This window comes from Gadus morhua, chromosome 13 (genome assembly GCF_902167405.1).
Source record: "Gadus morhua chromosome 13, gadMor3.0, whole genome shotgun sequence".
Taxonomy (NCBI): Eukaryota; Metazoa; Chordata; class Actinopteri; order Gadiformes; family Gadidae; genus Gadus; species Gadus morhua.
Window position 1 is genome coordinate 7728500 of NC_044060.1, and position 22028 is coordinate 7750527.

General features: G+C 45.7%; 3 protein-coding genes across 7 annotated transcripts in view; 2 read left to right on the forward strand and 1 right to left on the reverse strand.

Moving 5' to 3' along the window:
* Positions 1-11807, reverse strand: part of capzb (capping actin protein of muscle Z-line subunit beta) — a 12302-nt gene extending 495 nt beyond the window's left edge. The window contains exons 1-10 of one of the 3 annotated variants that reach the window (XM_030375310.1): positions 11488-11807; positions 7629-7718; positions 5977-6098; positions 5330-5443; positions 4326-4467; positions 3618-3734; positions 3446-3511; positions 3073-3149; positions 2455-2556; positions 1-684 (exon numbers count right to left, since the gene is read on the reverse strand). The exon at positions 1-684 is cut by the window's left edge and continues 495 nt beyond it. In XM_030375310.1, the coding sequence (XP_030231170.1) occupies positions 2463-2556; positions 3073-3149; positions 3446-3511; positions 3618-3734; positions 4326-4467; positions 5330-5443; positions 5977-6098; positions 7629-7718; positions 11488-11490 (825 nt within the window). In that variant the 5' untranslated portion in view covers positions 11491-11807 and the 3' untranslated portion in view covers positions 1-684; positions 2455-2462. Of the gene's footprint in view, positions 685-2454; positions 2557-3072; positions 3150-3178; positions 3205-3445; positions 3512-3617; positions 3735-4325; positions 4468-5329; positions 5444-5976; positions 6099-7628; positions 7719-11487 lie in introns of those variants that run through there. The other 2 variants (XM_030375311.1, XM_030375312.1) reach the window with 2 other exon arrangements.
* A 510-nt stretch (positions 11808-12317) lies between these two features.
* On the forward strand, positions 12318-14711 carry LOC115557469 (MICOS complex subunit Mic10). The gene is made up of 4 exons (XM_030375327.1): positions 12318-12431; positions 14054-14101; positions 14307-14416; positions 14525-14711. Exons 1-4 carry the CDS (start codon positions 12371-12373, stop codon positions 14534-14536), a joined length of 231 nt encoding a protein of 76 aa, XP_030231187.1. The 5' UTR covers positions 12318-12370; the 3' UTR covers positions 14537-14711.
* Positions 14712-15160: 449 nt separating this feature from the next.
* On the forward strand, positions 15161-20287 carry nbl1 (NBL1, DAN family BMP antagonist). Of its 3 annotated transcripts, XM_030375316.1 has the most exons (5): positions 15183-15570; positions 16255-16707; positions 17609-17789; positions 18238-18349; positions 19778-20280. In XM_030375316.1, exons 3-5 carry the CDS (start codon positions 17617-17619, stop codon positions 20057-20059), a joined length of 567 nt encoding a protein of 188 aa, XP_030231176.1. In that variant the 5' UTR covers positions 15183-15570; positions 16255-16707; positions 17609-17616; the 3' UTR covers positions 20060-20280. The 3 variants fall into 3 exon arrangements, with proteins under 3 accessions (XP_030231174.1, XP_030231176.1, XP_030231175.1); XM_030375314.1 differs by lacking the exon at positions 16255-16707 and having other exon boundaries at positions 15161-15570; positions 19778-20287; XM_030375315.1 differs by lacking the exon at positions 15183-15570 and having other exon boundaries at positions 16088-16707.
* Positions 20288-22028: the final 1741 nt, after the last annotated feature.

A 22028-nucleotide genomic window follows, 5' to 3' on the forward strand; every position in this document is an offset into this window, starting at 1 on the left:
ACATTGACAGGTTAGGTTTCCTTACAGATAAATTAGGGGTGCTTTCGGCGTGTTTTGATAAACAAAAGAAAGATATAGGTGAAAGCAATAAAAGGGATGTGAAATGATGACTATTTGATAGTCTTGCCAAAAGCCCTCCCCCCTGATAAACAGTACAGTCTGTGTTGTCTATTACCCAGTTCTGGATGAGACAATATTACCAGTAACCGTTGCAATACTATCATTATATTCATAGTACGAGAGACAGAGAGAGAGAGAGAAAGGGAGGGAGGGGGTAAATGGCTTTCGTGGTAAATGAGATGCCTCAAAACAAAAGCGTGAATGTTTTATTTAAAAAATAAGCTACGAATTTCCTCATTTTTTTTGTGTCGTTTTGTCCACAAATGAAACAAAAAGAGTGCAGCAAGAGTGAGACGGGTATGGAGGGAGGGACGCAAATAAACAGAAAGAAAAGGAAATGAAATGGCAGAAATGAGGCAGAGAGAGAGAGAGGGAGAGAGCGTGCGAAAGAGCGAGAGAGAGAGCAAGAGCGAGAGACAGAGAGACAGAGAGAGATGGACAGAGAGACAGACAGAAGGACACGGGCCGCAGCGTCTCTAGCTTTGCTGTTTGCGTTTGAGCGCCACCATTAGATCGTTCTTCAGAGCCTCCTGCTTCGACTTGTCAGCCAGAGTCTGGACACTCCTGCAGGGGGAGAGAGACAGGGAGACGAGAGAGTCAATGGGAGTAAATATGGACGTCAATGAGAAAACACTCTCGACCTCGAGCAGAAAGGGGGGGGTGTTTTTCTTCAGAATTTTTCATCCACATCCTGTGTGGAGACATGGGGAGTGGAAGCGGTTAGTTGTAGGAATATGTTTAACAAACGTTAGCCATGGGAATATCGCTCTCACAGTCCAGTTGGCCCGGAAGAGGTGTTTCGGACACACTACGCAAAACTGTTGTGCATATTGTTTGTTGTACATGGGTTAATCATGTGTTTTAGTTTAGTGCTGAACATCATACCATTTACTCTAATAGAATTAGGTAACATTATCAAACAATCTGCAAAAAGAACATAATCTTGCCAAATTTGACTTCAGTTGGATTGTGGCATGCAAGCACACACGAACACACACAAGCACAAAGTGCAATCAGAGACAGATGTTTTGGCCTTGACTTCATTCAAGTTATCATGTTTTTGAGGTCTTCTTTCAATTCGTACAGTTCCTTAAGTTATGATGACTATTTTTGCTACAGTCCTCTGAGCAGGCACCGTTAAAGGGATTCTCTTATGGCCCGATGAGCATTTGTTGGCTGGAGTCCTGAGCCCATGACCCTCCCTGGGAACAAGGCGAAGCACCAGACGATACCGATGTGTTTATATGGACACAGCTCTGTGATTCACAGCTCTATTGCGAAACTGATTATGTGGTGGACATTTCTTTGAAATGCTGCCAATTTTCCAGCGATAGCCATACTGTTATAAGAAGGGCTGTCCCCAAATATTTGAATAACCAAATTAACCCTTGTTAGTTTGGTGTATGGATATTAGAAAACTATTTGAATACACTTTGACTTCTTGCGATGTGAGAATGGGTGAGACTGACTGAGACTTTAAATAACTGGTTGGAATAATACTAGGTATTATATAGGAATATGAATGGCGGCAGGTGGTGGGGTTAATGTTATAGAAGGGTTTCCATAATGAACATATTTAGCAGTCATTCAAGGCCAAAAGATACCAAAAAGATCTACCCACTAATAACAATGGGCTTTTCATTAACAAAACATAATTCCCTTTATGGGGATCAGTCAAACACAATAGCGTCTATGTGAATTCTCTCTGGGTGAACAGCGCTAGTCCTTGTCTTAGGCTACGGTGAAGCTTGGCCGAGCTGGACTCGGAGCGTTGAGTTTATTCCAAATGCACGGAGGTCCACGCAATAATCCTCAGTGATGATAAATTGCTGTTGTGATTTAGGAAAAACTATCAGTTGACAAAAAAATGCCATCGTGCAGTAGTGGTCTCCCCCAGCTCCGATTCAGGCAGGGAAAGATACGCACCGCGTGGGAATGTCTCACGGTGCGTATCTTTCATAGCCACAGTTTGTGGCTATGTTTTTAGAAATATTAGAAATTTCGTTTGGAAAACATGACAATTATTTAAAGCTTTCAATTATGTATTCTGGCAAGCCCTAGTTATCAGACACCAGTCAACTCATCAAAATAGTTTGTTGCCTGTTTGTTGATTCCACTGACCTGTGATCTGCTGTGGTTTACAAAAATATGAGTCACAATCATAATCCATTTTCATATCTGAACATAGGGTATTAGGTGGGAAGATGGAGACGGCCTCAAAACAGAGTGGAAGGGTTAAGGGTTAAAGGAAGGATGGGACATCAGCATTCCTTATCAGCTCTGTTCATTGATGCAACCCACGCGCATTCACAGGCCTCCCATGCCAGGCTATACCTGTGAACCTAGTCGATGAAGATCTGGCGCTGGGTCAGGACCTGCGACAGCTCCTTCTGGAGCTGTCGGTACTTTTGGTTATCAGGCAAAGAGTCAATAGATCTGGATCAGGAGAGGAGAGACAGTGGGGGAGGCCGGAGGTAGGAGCGGCAGAGGGGGGGGGGGGAAAGGCCACGGAGGAGAAGGAAAACAATGAGAAGGGTGGGGGAGGACCCGGAGGGGACGATAAAGGGAGAGGGAGATTGGGAAATTAAGACGTGATGAGGGGGAGGAGGGAGAGGGAGGCGGGAGGGACCATGAATGAGAAGGGAAACAAGGAGACAACAGCGGGGGAGACAAGCGGAGAGTGGACCACGAGCAAGGGAGCGAGAGGTGAGGATGAGGAGAGGGATCGGGAAATGAAGACAGGATGAGGAGAAGTTCAGCGAGACACAAGTTCGACTGAAGGACGGGGTATAAACAAGGGTATAAACGTGAAGAAACGCAGGGGGAAGACCTAGAGAAAGCAAAGGAATAAATAAAAAGGCATGAAGGATAAGCACCGGGAACCCTGGGGGTGTGCAGTCCTGTGAAGAGATACAGTAGTCCAACCAATCAGAGACTACCGTGCCCCGTTACCTTAGGCCGTTGACGATGTCCTTGGTCTTCCCAAAGTAGATTTCATTCAGCGTGGAGCGGATCTTGTTCTCCATATCCTGGGGAGGGAAAGGAACGGCCATGAAGATACGAGAGCTAGCCGTTCTCCATATCCTAAAGGCGCCATTTGTGTGGATCCCATGAGATTTAAAATGGCTGGCTGAACCTACAACTGGAGCGAGGTGGATTCATTATGTCTACACGTGTCCCGGGGTAAACAGCAGAAAAGCTCGAATGTAATTACATACTCATCACTGCCTCACAAAAGCGTGTTTGATAGCACACAATAGAGGGGATAAATGGAAACGACAGGACGTTCATTAATGAGCCAAGGAGCCGGTGCAGTACCACGTACCTCCACAAGGCGGCCGATGTTGGCAATGTGCGGTGAGGACTCTCCCACCGTCTCGTCCTTCTCCATCTGTGAGGTGACACCGAATGCGACATTTAAACCGGGTCCCGGGCGGACACGTGGTAGAGCCGCATGTTAGAACACACCCACGCTACACAACAGCCGCGCCACAGACCTGTCTTGTGAGGCTGCCGCCCAGGTTCATGGTACCAGAGCCGGCCTTGGTGGTCTGCAGCCACAGCATGACAGTAGAGGTGAGTTTGTAGTGAGCGGTGCGGCCACTCGACTTCTCCTGCACCCGGGGAAACAAACACACAGCCATTACCACACACACACACACACACACACACACACACACACACACACACACACACACACACACACGGTAACAAAGGGCTAGACGGCCCGAATGTAAGCAAAACAAGCCAAAATAAATAAGTCTAATCTCAGATCCGGCCTACTATGTCATTGCAGAACTCCTTGGGGGTTAACTGCACAGAGCTGGGCCTGTATCCGCAAACTAGGAGGGGGCGGAGTTACGTCTAGTTTCCTGCTTCATTACCGGGGTATTCTACCGAAGAAAACTCACCAACGAAGTGTATTCTACATTTGCCAGTGGACCCGATGTGGTTTCGACACGTTTACGGACCCTTTTTGTACAGTCTGATAGTGCTGGCTCAGTTTGTGTTCCAACTACGCACTTACAGATCCCCGCCTCCAGCGACACGATCGAGACAAAGTCAAACGCCCCATTCACCCAGATTTGGCGCACTTGTACCTAAAGAATTCAAACCAAAAACTTCCCGGTCGCCCAGAGTGGAGGTCGTCTGCCAGAAGTAACCAAAACCAAGACAAGACGGAGAAGGCAGGTGTGTTTGCTCACCTGCACCTCCACCACGTGGATGGAGTCCCAGCACCCCTTGATCTTCTTGGAGCCATCGCCGGCCTTCTTGATGAGGATGACGCCGGCGAAGCCGTGGTCCAAGTCCCAGAGGTAAACGGAAGACACGCCGCCCTCAAAGTACCTGCCCACCGCATAGGGAGGGAAGGGGGAGGTTAGGGAGAGAGGAGGGGGGGAGACAAACACTGTTCATTAGAGTCAAGACCCGACACGTTCTGTTTAGTCGGCTACCACTCATGACATCTGTGTGTGTTGAGGGTGGGGGAGAAGGAGTAAAAGGGGAGGGCTAGAGGGAGGGCGTAGCGGGAAAGGGAGGTGGGTGGAAGGAGGTTGAAAGGGAGGGAGGGGGAGAATAGGGAGGCATGTAGGAAAGCCGGATTTAAAGCCGGAATTAAGGCAGGAGATCCACGTCACGACGAAGACACACGCAGTCCTTCACGCAGCTGTCTACATTTATTCTCCCGTGTCACCTGCCCGTGTACACAGGGAGCAGTGTGGGATTGAGTTCCCGAACCCAAACGTTAATGAACCGAGGAAATCCGGAACGGAATCCTAAACGGAATTGCGAGACGGAGTCTCCCATGGGGTAGAGACTGTCTCGGGAACCACGAGCGGAGTATGGAGCACTTGGCGGAGAGACAGTGTCTTGGGAATCATTTTTTTAGAATAATACTTGAATGTCATACAGCGAAGCGGCTGGTGCATCGTGATCCACCAGAGATGGTGTTTGTGCATTCATCTTATTCCCGTGTCTAGCAGCCGCAAAACCACGTCAGTCCACTGCTAATCCGGGGGTTGAATCACTGCGTATCCCTGCAGAGAAACGAGACACGCGTGGCTGACCTCTGGGAGTCCTGCACGCCTTTGCGTAAGCGTAGATCCACGACTGTTATGAACAAGTCTTCACGTTGTGACGTGGACCTTCTAGGAGCTGACCCAGGGGTGTCTCTTGGGCTTAAGGCGGTTGCAGGTGGGCCGGTACTCACAGGTCTCGGTACTGGTCAAAGGCGTTGTTGGCCTCCACCTCTAGCTTCCTCAGACGGGCTGACGGCATCGCGCCATCGTCGATGGGGGGCTCGTACTTATTACTCCAGGGGGATCTGAATGGATTTAAAATGGTAAAAAAGGGGTTTAACAATTGGGCTGTAACAGTTTGAAGACATAGTGTACACTTTATTCACACAATCCAAACCTTTTTGACATGAGCAGATAGAATTCAATCTCAGTTTCAGTCATAAAACGAGTTAGAAATGTGTGCCATCCTTTCCATCAAAATTCAGTGGAAAGCAGTTTCACATGTAAAAGGTGATCGTTTCACATTTAAAGCTGTGAAATCCTATCCATGATTGTTATCGCTTTACAACCTTGGCTAAGCCCTCTTTCACATAAACAAATACCCACAATCTTCCTTTACAGGTTTGGTTAAACAAGGCTACTGCTTGGTCTACATAGGTCAAAGTGTATTGAACCTAGGTGTGCTAAGTCAGACCACCACCCCTACTCATTCATCCCAGTCCAAAGCTTTAATCTGAGTCACACTGAAGAGACATTTCAGCAAATATGTATCTTGTTAAAGAAATATGTCAACTCTTTGTGGGTGGGCCACAGCTGAACTGCAGTTGTGAAGTCCTACCTGTAGGAGTCGCCGTCTCGGTTGTAATCACAGAGCAGGTAGTCTTTGCCCACCACTTTGTCCTTGGCGATTTTTAGAGGCTGATCCACGGAAGAGAGCAGGTCCTCACACAGACTGGGCACCTGAACACAGCACAGGAAGCACGGAGGCATGGCCGTGACAAAGGTGTGTTCAGTAAAAAGAGAAACGTAACCCAATCAAGGACACAATTCAACAAGTAGATGCCAGCTCGTCTGTGCAAAAGACGAGTGCGTCAGTATTAATCGAACACAGTAGATCAAAAGAGGTGGATTTTGCCCCTTTATTGCCATGCAAAATTCATGAGACATTTGGTTTCGATCTGAGTCATATAATGAAGGAACCAATTTCTCTTTTCCTTCCTTCCACATTACAACATCTTACGAGTGAGAAGGGTAGGGCGCAAGAGAGATTTGCGGAAGTATCTCTGACCCGTAGAGCACCTTGTAGAATAGGTCCTAGAAAATGACAGCTCACTCAGTGGCACGGACCCCTGCCCCCCCTCACCCTGTCTGTCTCCCCTTACACACACACACACACACACACACACACACACACACACACACACACACACACACACACACACACACACACACACACACACACACACACACACACACACACACACACACACACACACACACACACACGCACACGCCCTGTTCTTCCCTGACACGGTCTCCACACCTGGCAACCCCAGACGTGTGTTTGAAAGTATGTCGGGAGAGCATGTAAGGTAAGACACGTGATGGGGGAACAAAAACAGGTGAACTGAGGTGAAACCGACCGGAAGGGTGGCGAAAGAAAGGGGGAGAGAACAGAGTGTGCTGTATGCAGGCGTTACTGACAGTTCTGCTAATACTCACTAACAACCACCAGACACAATGGATAGGGGGGGGGGGGGGGAGGGGGGGGGGGGGGGGAGAAACTAGGACGGCCAGCAGGTGGGGTTTTGGAAAGAGGAAGGGGCACCACCATGTGAGCGGGGCCGGCGCTTCTTCAAATGCTGCCAGCACTGTGACAACATTCATTTCAGATCAGGCTTACACGGCTGCAGTCCGAGGCACCACCGTGGCAAACCCGCCGTGGCTGCAGGACCCGACGCAGAAACACGGCTTTGGTCTGTTAAAACTGTTCTAAGGGAGTATCCATGTCGTGAAAATTACAAATATAAAAAAAGGTTGTTAAATAAATATCAAATTCCGCTTGACCTAATCACTAGATCTACTACACTAACAAAAATACTGACCCACACACAGACATGTTAACACATTAGGAACAACCCTGTAAATATCCCTTATATAATATTCATGGGATTGCACCTGGCTGGCTGAGAGTATTTCTAGGCCAACTTCTGAGAGTAGAAACCTCTTAACAACACTGCTGCAATACGGAATGCTGTTCCAGGGAACTCCCAAAAGTAAGGTCTCCATCACAAAGCTGTGTGTGTGTGTGTGTGTGTGTGTGTGTGTGTGTGTGTGTGTGTGTGTGTGTGTGTGTGTGTGTGTGTGTGTGTGTGTGTGTGTGTGTGTGTGTGTGTGTGTGTGTGTGTGTGTGTTGGGGGAGGAGGGGGTATCAGTGCGCATGTGTATGTGGCAAGTTGATACGACGGTGCCGGGCAGGTGGTATCTCACCAGGTCAATGAGGTCGCTGAGGTTCTTCTCAATCTGCTGAGGCGGCAGACGCCTCATCAGGTCCAGGGCACAATCTAGCTGCTGGTCGTTCTGAAACAAAGCACAGGGAAGTCCCATGATTACATGATTAACCAGGCAGAACAAAACACCTTGGATTAATTCCGCCAGTAGACTTTGACGTTGCACAGCTCCAACGTTCATATTGCATGTTATAAAATGAATTGCTTCTACAAGTTTATCCTTTGGAGGCAACAATGGTCAAAGTTATTTTCGAATGATGACGATGCAGAGACGATTTCCTCCTTAAAGATATAATGAAACCGAAAGGACTTTGACCTTATCAGATGATCCATCAAACTGAGTCTAGTTACAACTAGTGTCAACAGACTACCAATGACAAGGTCAATACACATCCCTCCCCATTAAACTGTTCTACGCGGTCATCTTTCAGTCGCCATTGTCGTCCCGTTTATGTTATCAGACTATTTATACACAGTTAAGAGGGCAGTGGGTGCAATTTAGAATTTTATTTTAAAGCTGCAGCTGTTTTTATTGGCATGTCCTGCTCATAGGACACTGTTGTTTTAATTTTTCATATAGACAATAGATCAATACCACCGTTTCATTGTGGATTCTGATTTATTGTAGCCTGGGAACCAGATGAATCTGCGGCCTCATGTTTAATTTGCTCCATTATATATATACATCTGGCCCCCCTCCCAGTCAGACAGATTTCAGGCAGACATGGCTGGCTCGGGCCAATCACAACCATATATTTAATATTGGCCAGGTTTGATCCAATGAGGATACAGAGGAGCGCCCTATGGGAGCGCTGTTAAGGCATTTAATAAACAAACAAGATGGCTGCTGCTGCTGCTGTGTCACGTTTTGTTGCTCTGAATGGTTGTAGGTCTATCCAATGCGTCCAGAGGCAATTTCCATGGTTTTTTTTTGCCCTTATAAAATAAGCCCTTTTAATAAAAGGATCGGTTCCAGACTAAAACGCATTTGGGAATTGGTCTGCCGATATCAGGCTAGATCGGTTCCATTGCTGTCAAATAAGATTTGAGCGAAAATTCAGACCAGTTAAGCAAAAGTGGGGCGAGTAATCTAGCTTGGCCAGAACTATTCCAGACAAATTGGCATTAAAAAGCCTTTAATTTTGATAACATGAATAAGGTATTTCTGGCTATTGGATTGGAGGAGGGTTTGAAGGAGAACCGCCGTCTCTGGCTATTTAGTGAGATTTCATTGGTTGCAAGTTTAATGACAGCCACCTTTGCTTGTTTTCCTATCTTTTGAAGGTGAGGCGAGGGAAAGCGAGATTAGTCTCACTAAAATGCTGTTTGTTTTCCTCAATATTGAAATGTTGGCCGAGGTTCGTGGTATTCTAACAACCCTCCACCGGGCCGTCCTGCTGTAAGTGTGCTACATTCTGTACGAGGGTACGAGATCAGGGAGGACCAAAGCATTGTGGGATGTATTTCAAGCCCGCACTACCTCATTCCCCACTGTGACGTCTCAGTGTCACTAAAGCAAACACAGTTTACCATTTGTCGTCAATGATTGTCTACAACAGCCAAAGACAACAGTTTTAGGCGGAATGTCAATACATCTAAACACATCCACAAGCCCATCCAGAAAAGGAACAAGTCTCTGTTCAAGTGGCACAAATATTTGCCATGATTTGAACTAGTCAATTCCATTGTACTTTTACAGTGTCTGCCTGGAAGTTGTTGCGGCAACTTGACAAATAGCCTAGAGTTAAAGATTAAGTTAACCAGCCTGTTATTATTTTCTTAAGCCTGGCGGGTAAGCAAATAAAGTATAGTAATAATTCCTAGCAGAGGCAGAACAGACATGGCGAAATAGCTGAGCTTATCCCCCCCAGGGAAACCCCTTGACTAAGTATGCAGTGAATACCAGGATAGCAGTGTGTATAGATGGACAGGCTAGCCACAACACGAAATGCCTGGGAATGCACAGAAAGATGTCTGCAAGCACTGTGGGGCTGATAGCAGAGAGGGGAAACGTGTGGTTTCCACTAAGCCAGGCCACAGAAAAGCAAACCCTGTCACTGCAGTGTTTTACTATAGACACACACCATTTGTATTAGTGTGGCCTCTCCCTACTCAGGACATTCAAACTTCCATGGGCTGTTTTTAAACAGATACTCTTTAAACAAAAGATTACATGCACAAATGTTTGGCTGACATACTGTACACTGTACCAACAGCGATATATCGTGAGTCACTTTGGATTCAAGTGTCTGCCTAATGCCCTGAATGTAAAATATATTTTTGAATCTACCTAAATATTTTTGGATTACTTTATTGGGTCCAATAGAGAAGTTTTACTTCTCTTTTTACAATGAATTGAACTACAAAACCATGAGATAAGCATTTTCCCGAAAATGACCTGTACATTTCCTCATTGGTGATTCATGTGTTTAACAGGTAGGTGACCCACCTTAAAAATTATAAAATAGCTTGACTCTTCGAATGGCACACAGCGTAAAGATCTAGATCAAAGTTAGCTCTTCTTTATATTCCTTTCCACAGAACATTTAGGAAACTGATTCACTCTAAAACAATTCACTAGTGTTATCTCTGCATCGCATCACTTCAAGTGTGTGGACCTTAGAAAGTAGACACAGCTGCATCTTTATCGACTGAACATCACGATGGAAAGAAAGCCATTCCTCTCCATAAACATATTTCTGTATGGGGGGTGGGGGGGAGGGGTCCCTCTGAGCAAACAGAGTTCCCATGGCAATTTCTTCCACACTCTGTTGCCTATGTCAAGCCTGTTAGCTTGTATTAAAAGTCTTGTCTCAGTCGATGATTCAGTCTGCAGCATCAGACACCTGTGCTCCCTGACAGTGTTTACCAGCGCCCCCGGCCTCCTGTAAACACTCACGAGGACCAACAACCCTTGGGGGTCAGGGGGGAACACACCAGGAGGATGGATGAGGTGATGCTGAGAAACAAAGTGGTGACTAGGGGATACAAACCACCTGGCCTTACAAACGATGTGAAACAGAGTTGTTTCACATTCAAGTTAATGTGCCGACAATATCTGCTCATTACGAGTGATAGTGTTAAAATAGCCAGTGTAGGTTTTTTTACCCAAGTCCTTAAGTAGTTGACATAGTGAGGATACACAGCATCTAGGCTTACAGAGCATATATAAATAAATACATAGATGTAATAATCAATGAAATAGCTGGAATGGTACACAATGATACAGGCATACATGGAATTGATGTTAAACAATTGTTCATTTACATTTCAAAACACTTTACTGACGTTCATTCTTGCAAGACAGCTACTGACAAGGGGGTTGCCGCTTGTATGGTTAATAACAGCAGAGAGGAGGCTTATTATAGCGACAGGCACCCCGGCGCTGGTCTATTTTAAACGCGTGTGCGTGTATAGTGCACGGACCCGGGGTGTGTATGTATGCAGGATAGTCTTTAAGGCAATACACCAACTTGCTTTCGAATCCAAAACATCCTGTGCTAACTTTATTTTGCAGCCAACCGGGCATCCTGTCTGGCAATAGCTCCATGGCTTGCAGGCTAACTAGCAGACAGTTTAGCGATTGTTATTCTTTACGAGAACCAAAAAAGACAAAATGCAACGGGGCGACAGGGGCTAGGACGAATCGTAAAGACGCCTTGACGGTTGATATACATGATCCCTGCACGACTCTCAAGTTACTAGCCTCCACCTCCTATAAAGGAGCGCTAACGTTAGCGTTAGCTTAGCCCTTAGCCCGTATCGCTTCGTTAGCGGTAGCCAACAGCCCCACCAAAACCCTCCTCCTTCCCCATCCCTCTCCAGCCCGCGGCCCTTACCATGTCTGCGGAGTTCTGTGGCGATGTCAGTGGGGGAATATGATTTCACCGATGAGCCTGCAATTTTTAACTGATGTGTTTTATAAATGGTTCCCCGCGACTATTGCTGTGTTTTGTCCCCACCGAATATGAGATGTTTCTTTTCGCCTCCCTCTACAGAACCCAACCCTGTCAGCGAATTCACTTCCTCAACCTGGGTACAGGAAGGAGGCCGGAGAAAAACAAGCGACGCTTGCATGTCCGGGTCATTCTGGTCTCGCTTTACACCAGCCAATCGCAAAGTAGTAAGAAATGCATTGCCAAGTATGGAAAGAGAGGAGTGGTGCAGAGCGAGAGGGAAGGTGAGGGTAGTGTCATAGACGACGCTACAATACGGGGATATAGCAAATCAATTTATCTATCTATATATATAAAGATATAGCTATAAATATAGTTATAGATGTAGCTATATGTTTTTATGTGCAAATATATTTATATATTAATAAATAAAATTAAATAAAATATATATATATATGTCAATAAATTATATGGATTATATAATAAAACCAATTATTCTGAAATTAATTGAATGACATGGAATACATAGAGTTTACAATTTCATTCTATTTTCATTGCACATATGTTAAGAATAAATACAACTTTTAACTTTATATACAGAATGTCCTTTAGAAATATGTTTTCATTATTTGTATAGAAAATGACTATATATTATGGAATACGGCTGCTTGACATACGTTTATTTATTTTCTTCAAACTGTATCGTGAACAAGGAATATGATTTCAAACCATATTAACATTGCAAACAAATTAAGACTGAAGACGAAGTCACATGACTACCCTCACATATCGCGATGTGAGCAGCATTTCCTGACTGCTTAAAAACATGGCAGATGCGTCTGGACTAAAGTGGGACCGGTGTCTTGCTGATACCGCCGTGAAAACCGGTATTTATGTCCTTCCACCATATGCATTGGCATAATCTGCACAATAAATCTTATGAGACACATTGTGGGCAAATTATGTGGTTTACGAACACGTTTATTTTGCTTGCCAGTGAAACTGAGGATTCAGGCAATGACCTACAACCCTCAAATAGGACGTACAAATCCGAGTGACAGTCTTAATAATGGTTATAATCATAGAATATCTATTAAGGGCCACTTCTGTTTGAATGTATTTTACATAACGCATCGCACAGACAAGGATTATCTGCCGTAGAATGTATCTTAGTTTGTGGGTATTTTGGCTTAGGTAGCTACCTATATTGAAGTTCAAATGCAAAACGTGTGTTATGAAATTACAAACGCTATAATATGAATTGTATGTGTTTTAAAACTACAAACTAAGGTGGTTCACGTCTATCCATTAGTCGTAAAATACCATTACGTGTATGCATTAAAGGACATGATATTAACACGCGATTCCCAAGAACATGGGGGATTCCTGTTTAATCCCTCACTAGATCAATACATTTAAATTGTAGCGATCTGTGGGTGGATGGAACTGATTCAATAGAGGGCGCCACACTTCTCTACAATTAAGTAGGCCTGTAGAGCAACATGTTTGTTTCACTGGACACAACCTCAAAACTAGTACTCGATATCACACACACCATGTTCATGTTTATGATGTAATCAAAAAAGTTGTCTATGTACCCAGATAGCTTTTACCTCAAAATAACCATGTCCTCATAATTTACTCCCTGTCAACATTTTATCGACATGCTTTATTTGAAAAAGCTCTCGGTCGTATCTCATATTTGGCATTTATTCATTTGGAGGGGGTTGAAGAGACATTAAGTTAACCAAGAGGAAAAACTCTGTATTTAAGCAGAAGTTGGAACAATGTTCATGCAAATAATAGCGGAGCCGTCAATGATTTAATATCTGGAATGGCTTGCTCTTTATTGTCCCTAGTGGGCCGCGTTGGCCAATGGTTTAATACAAAACGGTCGCAGCGTTCTTGCAGAGGTAAATCAGTCATGCTGCATAGCTCGCTGAATCCAATTAAGAGAGTCAGAGGGGCCCAAATAGTTGTTTTTATGTGCTACTGTGCCGGGTGGCTCGGGGCTGGGCGCGCCAGCCAGCAGTATAAAGGTGACACTAAGCACACTAGCACATTCCACCTCCTCGTTGAAACTTTGCCTCATGTCTGAGGAGCTCCCGGCCTTCGTCTGTCAAACACACCCAGTCTCGGTGTATGTTTTTATTATGTTATGCAGACTACAGTCTCACCTTTTTACACCTCTTACCCCTTTGCCTTTTTTGTCTCCTTGTGTCAATCAATGGATCGTCTCTTAATCCCGGTTCCATCCCCACCCCCCTTGTATGTCTTTAATAACACCCTGCCTGTGTTCTCACACACACAGACACTCAACACTGACACATAGACACACATGTATGGATTCACATGTCTCATTGTAACGTAGTTCTCTTTGTGCCGGGCCTGGTGTTGTGTTACCGTTATGCTCACGTTTCCCCAGGCTGTTCCAGAGGTACAGCTCTCCATTGTCTGTGTGTAAGCCGACGACGCTATTAACACTTTCTTCTTCCTTGCTTTTTGGTAGTCACTGGCCTCGGTGTGGGGATGGCCTTCTCGTTCCTCGTCTTCAAGCGTAAGTCCTCATATTCATCTGAGAGATAGGACGGCCATCTCTGTTTCGATAACTGTATACTGTATAACATAAGCCCTGTCAGCAGAATGGTGTTTTCCTTTTGTTTAACTTTCTTGCCCTTGTCCACGGATGGGCTAATGACAGTAGTGGTGTGTTTTGTGTGTGTGTTTAACAAATCTAAACAATGATAACTCTTCTTCGGCAGGACACACATGGCCTGCCTCACTGGGTGCAGGCCTGGGCTTTGGGATGGCGTATTCCAACTGCCAACATGACAGGAGATTGCCCCATCTGCTGCACGGCCACATGGTTAAGGTTAGTTCACTTTGTAGACAGAGATGCTAAACGTTGAACTTATTAAAGCATTGCGCCAACGTGAAAGGGATGGGGCACGTTATGTATCTGTCTCTGTTTGTGTTCCAGGACCAGCAGTGAGGGACGGGCCGGGTAACTGGTGTAACCATTCCCTTGTCCCTGCCATTTATCTCGTCAACAAGTTTCTCTCACATTTTGCTGCAGATTTCTGTGTAAAAACGAATCCGCCCCTTGATATTCTTATGTATGTTTAAAGGCAGTGGTTGTATATTTAATTAAAGAATTATGAACTGCTTGCGGGTGTGGTAGGGTTTATTGTGTGTGTGTGTGTGTGTGTGTGTGTGTGTGTGTGTGTGTGTGTGTACGTTTTTTGTGTTAATGAGTCGTGAGGACTGGGTCTCCTGCTGTTTTGGAATGGAAGCCAGATTTCTCGTCTGCAGCCCTGGTAGCCAGCAGGAACTGAACGATTCTGCTGAATAATGGTCTAAGAGTTGGTCCATTTTCTATCAACTTGACTGAATGATTTCACATTTTGGCGGCAGACCATACCTACTAATTTGTAACCACTACCAGCCTTCCCTCTCGGGCTGTTCGGGATCAGCGCAACACACACGTGTACGAAAGGTATGGAAGATAACACGACTGCTAGGGTGCCAGTTGGTTCACTCTTATGAGGCCAAGCATTATCAGCTCAGGAAATAAAGCTGGGAGATTTACGGGTTTTGTAATGAAATCGGTGCATGTGTTGTCTCTGCGTATCAGAAGACCTGGTACATTCACTGTAGTTGTTGGCTGAGTACCTTTTTGGCAACACTGTCAAGACTCTGATTGATCACTTATGTGTTTTCGGGGCCCGCTTTAGTCCGTTTATTTGTGTGTGTGCCTCATGCACGCCCACGTTTGTACAGCCCCCCTGGTGCAACAGAATTCGTGGAATGCAAAGGAATGCCATTTCTGGACTGGAGCTTTGGTCTTATTGCTAACAGGTGAGTACTGTGTTCTGTAGCGCACGCCTGTGAAAAAAAAAGTGCGAACGTAATACGCTTCCAGATCAAGGGAGGCGATGTTACATGCCCTTGTGTCTGTCATCCTGCCCGTTCCCTTCAGCCACTCGGGCTGGTCGATGTCGAGCGAGGTCAGCGGTGTGGAAGCAGGTACGGGATTCAAACATGCTTGGGGGGGGGGGGGGCTGGTGGGTGGTTTGCCATCAAGGCTTTAAAAACGAGCCTTTTGATAACGAGCCGCATGCACTTTGCCAACAGTGTGTTACTAATGAAACAAGAACCATACAATTCAGATTGGAAAAATGTTGTCAGGGGTTAGAATTGTTCATGAGGTCATTTATGGCCAGTGTGTTAGTTTAAATATATCAAAGTTGTGTAATTAGTTAAAAGATGAAATGTGAAATAATTAGTTAGAAAGTATAAAGGAAACTAGTGGGATAGCTCTCTGTATCCAGTCCAGAGTTTATATAGGGCACAATTTAGCATGAAATTGTAATAGGCCTAATGGTGAGTGATTTTCTCTGAACAGACTGTGGAGCTTGACCTCTTAGATCCTTTAATTTGGAAAATTTCTAGGGTCCAGACGGCTATTGAGAGGTTCCACGTTAAAATGAACAAGAAAACAAGAAAAAAAAAAAGACAACTGTAAAATAATACTGAGGCTACTCATATCTGAAAAACGGCCACTCTCAAAGTGATCGTTGCCTTCCAATGGTGACTTATCATGACCTGATGCAGAAAGGGTCAACTTTCACTCCTGCGTGGGGAAACTTCTGAAACCTGCCAAACTAAATCTTTCCCTCCCCGTTTTCTTTTCGTCCAACAACGGCACAGCGTGATCCCTGTCTACAGACTCCACCGCGCCTAAACCCTGCCCAAATGAACCTCTCAAGGCTCGACGCGCAGCTAAGGGGGACTCGAGGAGAATTAAGCGCAGCGTTTAACTGGCAGTGAAGTTTTTGGGGGAATTGAAGAACTGCACGGAAAGTGAACAAAGGGGAGGAACTGGGCTGAGTGGATGGACTTCGGAGACGGGACATAATCTTATCTCTCCATCCTTCTCCATCATCCTTTTCTTTTTAACGCGCGGATGATAAGGAGTTCGTCTGTTGGCGTGATTTGGATTAGTCCTGGTCTTCGATGCACGCTACAAATACATTAGCGACCCCTTTACCTGCCTAGATCTCGTTGATCCTTTTGCTAGACGTCTTTAATCCTTGGCGAGAGCTCTCTGCGGGATACTGTGCGGTGGTCAATCGGCGGACGTGTTCAACGGGTCTTCTGCGGGTGAGTCAGAAAGTTTAACTCGACGACTTAAGGTCAACCATTCTTAGGAGAGCCTGGACCAGATTGCATCATTATGTTGCTTAATTTCTCTCTCTGCTTTCTGATGAGAAATTCGTTTCACTGACTGTCTCTAGGGTTTGGAGCTGTTACGACACTTTCCGCATCACCTATTTTATTAATAAATGGGATTGACATTTCCAAATGCACCTTAATATACCCACACGACGCGTCTTTTGCGGCTCCATCCCGTGGCGTCGTTGCATATTATTTATATAAAGTATTGTATTTTTGTTTTTCTAGTTCACTTCTTGAGTGAACTGGAATGGTGTGAGAACAAAACATCCTGTAAATAGTACGACGTGGGTGACCCACCGGTTTTATAAGCCAGGAGAAAGCTATTTTCTCCAACGTCAATGGCGTGAGTCGAAGGCTTTTGGAAAGAACATCGTTTAACGTTGGTTGTTTATTAGAGTCAGGTGGTCTCTGAGAATACTCTCTCTTCCCCCCTTAATGGTGTTTGGGACGGGTGAACCCAAGGAGTCCTATTTTGCAATTTGGACGTGAAGATTGCATCCGTGACCTATGCCCTGTCACATAAAACCCACGATAATCAATAATTATAATTAATAACCCCTTCTTATGCGCCTACATGCGCAAAACATTGGTCGTCATATAGGCCTACAATTTGGTAGTCATAAAATAGCCTACCAATGAAATTGCAGCACATCAGAGCATCGGACAACAACAAAGGTGTCACCCTTCTACGTATGTGTGTTTGTTGGTGCGTGTGTGTGCGCGTGCGTGCGTTCTCATCTTCACATACGGTCTAGCAACATAAATGTGTATTGTGTGTGCATATGTGTATTGTGTGATCAAACGTGCATTGTGTGTGCACCTTTAGGCGCAGTCATGTGGCACAGAGTTCTGATTTGCTGCGCACTACTTGCGCTGTACTCGGCGGCACCGCCAGCGCACATCAACCGCCTGGCTCTGTTCCCCGACAAGAGTGCTTGGTGCGAGGCCAAGAACATCACACAGATAGTCGGGCACACAGGATGTCAGCCGCGGTCTATCCAGAACAGGTCAGAAGTAATATACACGAAATATGTTATTATTTGGTTCACATGCCCGTAGAGTGGATGTTAGAATGAATTCAATTGTATTGACATTGGTAATTATGTACAGCACGTGATACTTTTATTCCCGCTGCAGTATATTTGTAAAGGGTGAAAGAAAAAAAGGAAATATTCTAGTGTTAGTGTCAGTAAATTCCGAATAAGTATATAACTCAAATATATTGAGTGTCAGTGTTTTCATTCGTCTGAAATCATGCTGACAGTCTCGGGGGCAGTCAGTATAAATGAATCAGTATATCAACCACAAGTATATCCAGTGTCAGTATAAGTGTCTGTGTATTTATTATAAGCGCATTGAGTGCGTCCACTATAAGTAAGCCCATACCGGGTATATTTAGTATAAGTGTGTTTGTAAATTCAGCATTGTGTGTCTCCCCCCTCCCTTCGCATGCAGAGCGTGTCTTGGGCAGTGCTTCAGCTACAGCGTGCCCAACACATTTCCACAGTCCACCGAGTCTCTGGTCCACTGTGACTCCTGCATGCCTGCTCAGACCCAGTGGGAGGTGGTAAGTCTGCTCACACTTTAGACACCAAACACCCGCCACATGCACCCATTGTGGGAGGCTCTGTGCTGTGGATGTCTATGTGGCACCCTACAAATGGCATGCCCAAATAAGTAGTACGTTCAAACGGCTTCCCGCAAAGCATCATGGGTAATCTGACCTTTTGGGAGGTGGGTGAACAATGGGGATACTTCTTTCCGCGGTCTACAATGTAAGCAGACGTTTTTCTGGAAGGGGATTGAAGTGCGCCCGGACGAAGATGGCCGCGGCTAAACCAAAATAGTTGACTTAATTGTGAGCCGTCTCAAAACACAGCGTGGGACCTTTTCAAATAACACCCACCGAGACGCACACAATCACTCACCTAGCGCCACACAAAGCTAGCAAAGGGGGCTTACATGTTGTTCCGCTGCGCTACACAGACTCCGGTCTGTGGTTCCCTAGGCGTCTAGGGAGCTGCTCCTCGCATTCAGGGCCCCAGCTCATTGTTCCCCTTGGAGCCCGCGGGCCCCGAAGAGTCCTGTGACACGGTGGTCTTTGTGTGTTGGGGGGGGGGGGGGGGGGGGGGGGGGGGGGGGGTGGTTTGTACGCAGCAGTCTGGAAGGCTGCCAGGTAGGGGGCGGGGAAGGTGAAAGCGCAGGTGAGATCACAGCGGGTCGTCATGGAAAGGAGAGGTGGGGAGTGCGTGCAGCTGTTATGGCATGTGTACAGCTGTTTTTCGCCGTGACCTCCCTGTCAGGAGACCGAGGGACCGAGCACACGTAGTTCTTTTTTTTTTAATTGGAACTGGATGTGGGAGAAGGTCATCGTTTCTGACATGTTTTTTTTTCGGGGTTGTTTCTGTTCAGCGTTGGACTGGGACAACTCGCTCTCACTCGGGACCAGTGCGCTGGTTCTTGCGCTTGTGTTTGCTCAGCGCTCGTGAGCCTAATGGATCACGAGTGATCGATTTAAGGAAAAAGCCCTTGGTTGGGATCGTTTACGGAGCTAGCCGTGGTTTAGCTGCACTCCGGCTACAAGGGTTCTGTTTACTTTGTTGACAAACACATTTTGAAGAGAGGATCCGCAGGACTGCTTGAACTCACCCATGTTTCATGTTTGTTTGTGTGTGTGTGTGTGTGTGTGTGTTTGCGTGGGTGCGTGGCGTGCATGTGTTTGTGCGAGTGTGTGTGCACATGCATGCATGGATGCATGTGCTTGTGTGTGTGTGTGTGTGTGCGTGTGCGTGCATGCGTCACTGTGTGCATGTTTGTGTGTGTGTGTGTGTGTGTGTGTGTGTGTGTGTGTGTGTGCGTGGATGTATGTGTGTGTGCGTGGAAGTGTGTGTGTGTGTGTGTGTGTGTGTGTGTGTGTGTGTGTGTGTGTCTGTGTGTGTGTGTGTGTGTGTCCGTGTGTGTGTACGTGTGCGCGCGTGTTTGTAAACATGGTTAGGTGACGCTGGAGTGTCCGGGCAGCGAAGAGACGCCTCACGTGGACAAGCTGGTGGAGAGGATCTTTCGCTGCAGCTGCCAGTCCTGCAGTAAGGAGGGCGGCCAGGAGGGGGCGGTAATGCAGCTCTACCCGGCCGAAGGAGCCCCGGAGACGCCGTCCCTCTCCGAAACACTGAGCGGAGTTCAGGCCCTCCCCCATCCACTCACCGATGCCCACACCAAGCATATCCACTCCCAGAGAGAGCGTCATCACACACTGCCCCACACGTCGGACGGAGGATAGGAGCTCCGATGGGGTTCTGTGCTTCCTCACCACTTTAGACCTTAAAGTGACATATTTTACCACCAGGTGTGAGTGTGGTTTAGCCTGGCTCCGCCCGCCTAAGTACTTCCGCTCAAATTTGAATTTCCCTTCAGTACTAGGTCTGGACCTGCTGTATGTAATTTGGTTTTCTGGTGCCGCCACAGCGGCCCCCAATCAGTGAACAGAGGGCGTGTCTGAGAACAATGACGATAAAGTCGTTCGCCAGTTTGAGTTGTTGTTGTAGGTCGGTAGTTGATTTACAATGTGCAATATTTCCCTGATAAATTAAATTTGACGAACAAAACCTGCAGCTGTTGTTGACGGACTTTTTCGTGCAGACGCGCAAGGTGTTTGGTTTGTGTACAACCTGCGCATGATTCCCGGCGCATGAAATACGTCACAACCAAACGTTAGCGATTGGTTATGGCAGATCCAGAGTGGCACTGGGCAGATCCAATCATTTTAAACTTCAACAGACACCCGCCTTCAAGTGAGTTAACGTTTGTCAATTGATTAGGTCCAGACTCTCTGTACAAATGAAATGAAGTGAAGTACGAGAGTCTGGTAGAACCAAGCTAAGTGTGGTTAGCCGTTACAAGCAAGAATAAATCGGCCTCTTCTGACGTCACAAGTGGGCGTGTCAACCTTCATGTGTGCTGGATGGTTCAGTCTACCAGCCTACCCTTTGGACTGTAGCAAACGTTGCTCATCTATCTGTCTTATGTCAAGGTGGACACGCCCACTTGTGATGTCAGAAGAGGCCGATTTTCAATACGGCATGTAACGGCATATCACACACACAACTGGTGGTAGAATATGTCACCTTTAAGTCTCTAGTCTCTCAACCCTCCCCTCCCCAACGTGTCATCCTCTATACCACCCTATTGCAAAGGCACTTTGAAAATACAACTTTTATTTTATTTTAAATGCTCACCGCGCCACATTGTGCTTCAAGATACATTCCTCTGTGTGTCTTATAAATGTATAGGCTACAACATAAAGGAACCACACCAGACGATCCGTTTTTCTGTGGTGTGTGTACTATGTCTGTGTGTGTGAAGATTCACGAGCTATGTGTTCATGTGTTTACTACATTTCCTGTTAAGTTAATTGTGGGAACTTTTGCTAGACAATTATTTTTACCAGTTTAGCCCTTTTTGTCAGCTTGTTTTAACCTGCTTAATAAAATATATTGCTCCATTTTATTTTTTTTGTTGCAAGTTATACAGAATGAAAAAATTGAAATTTTGTTTGTTTGTTTTGAATAAACAAATGAGTATATATTAGGCCTACATTACAATTCATTATATCTTATTTATTTGCTGAAAACCTAAACTCAATATGAAATCAGGTGCTCAATCATGGAACAACCGGACCTTTCTGGGCTAAAAGCTAATCCTAAACTCTCAACAGTATCTGCAACCTACTTTTTGTTCCAGCAATGGTCATCCCAAGGGGTTAACAGATAGGCCTACCAAGTTGGTCAAAGCTCTGTGTGGTTGACCTACAATTTCCCATAAGAGCTGATCGCTAGGACAAATTGCCATGGCAACCAAATTAATGAATTGAGCTAAGAACATGAAACAACATGAGCGTCTGCAGCACACTGAGAGACGGACTGTACGCTCGCTTGTATCAAGAGGGGGCAAAACAGATAAATTAAATTGTATTTTTCCCTCTTCAGATCTAATGGGAGTAAAAGCCCACCCATTGTGGTAGGCTACACTGAACAGGAGAGGCAAAAACAACCTCAAGATATGCTTATGAATGCACGCTTAAATAGGCAACACTTTTGGAGAGATATGTTAAAGATAATCAAGTCAATAGATCCTTTGGGCCTTTGCAGCACGTGAAATGGTCCGCCATCAACGCCCGAGGCTGTTATTGTTACGTTATAAGTTCACCATGTTTCCGTTAGAGGTCAGTATAAGGCTTCATAGTTTCCAGT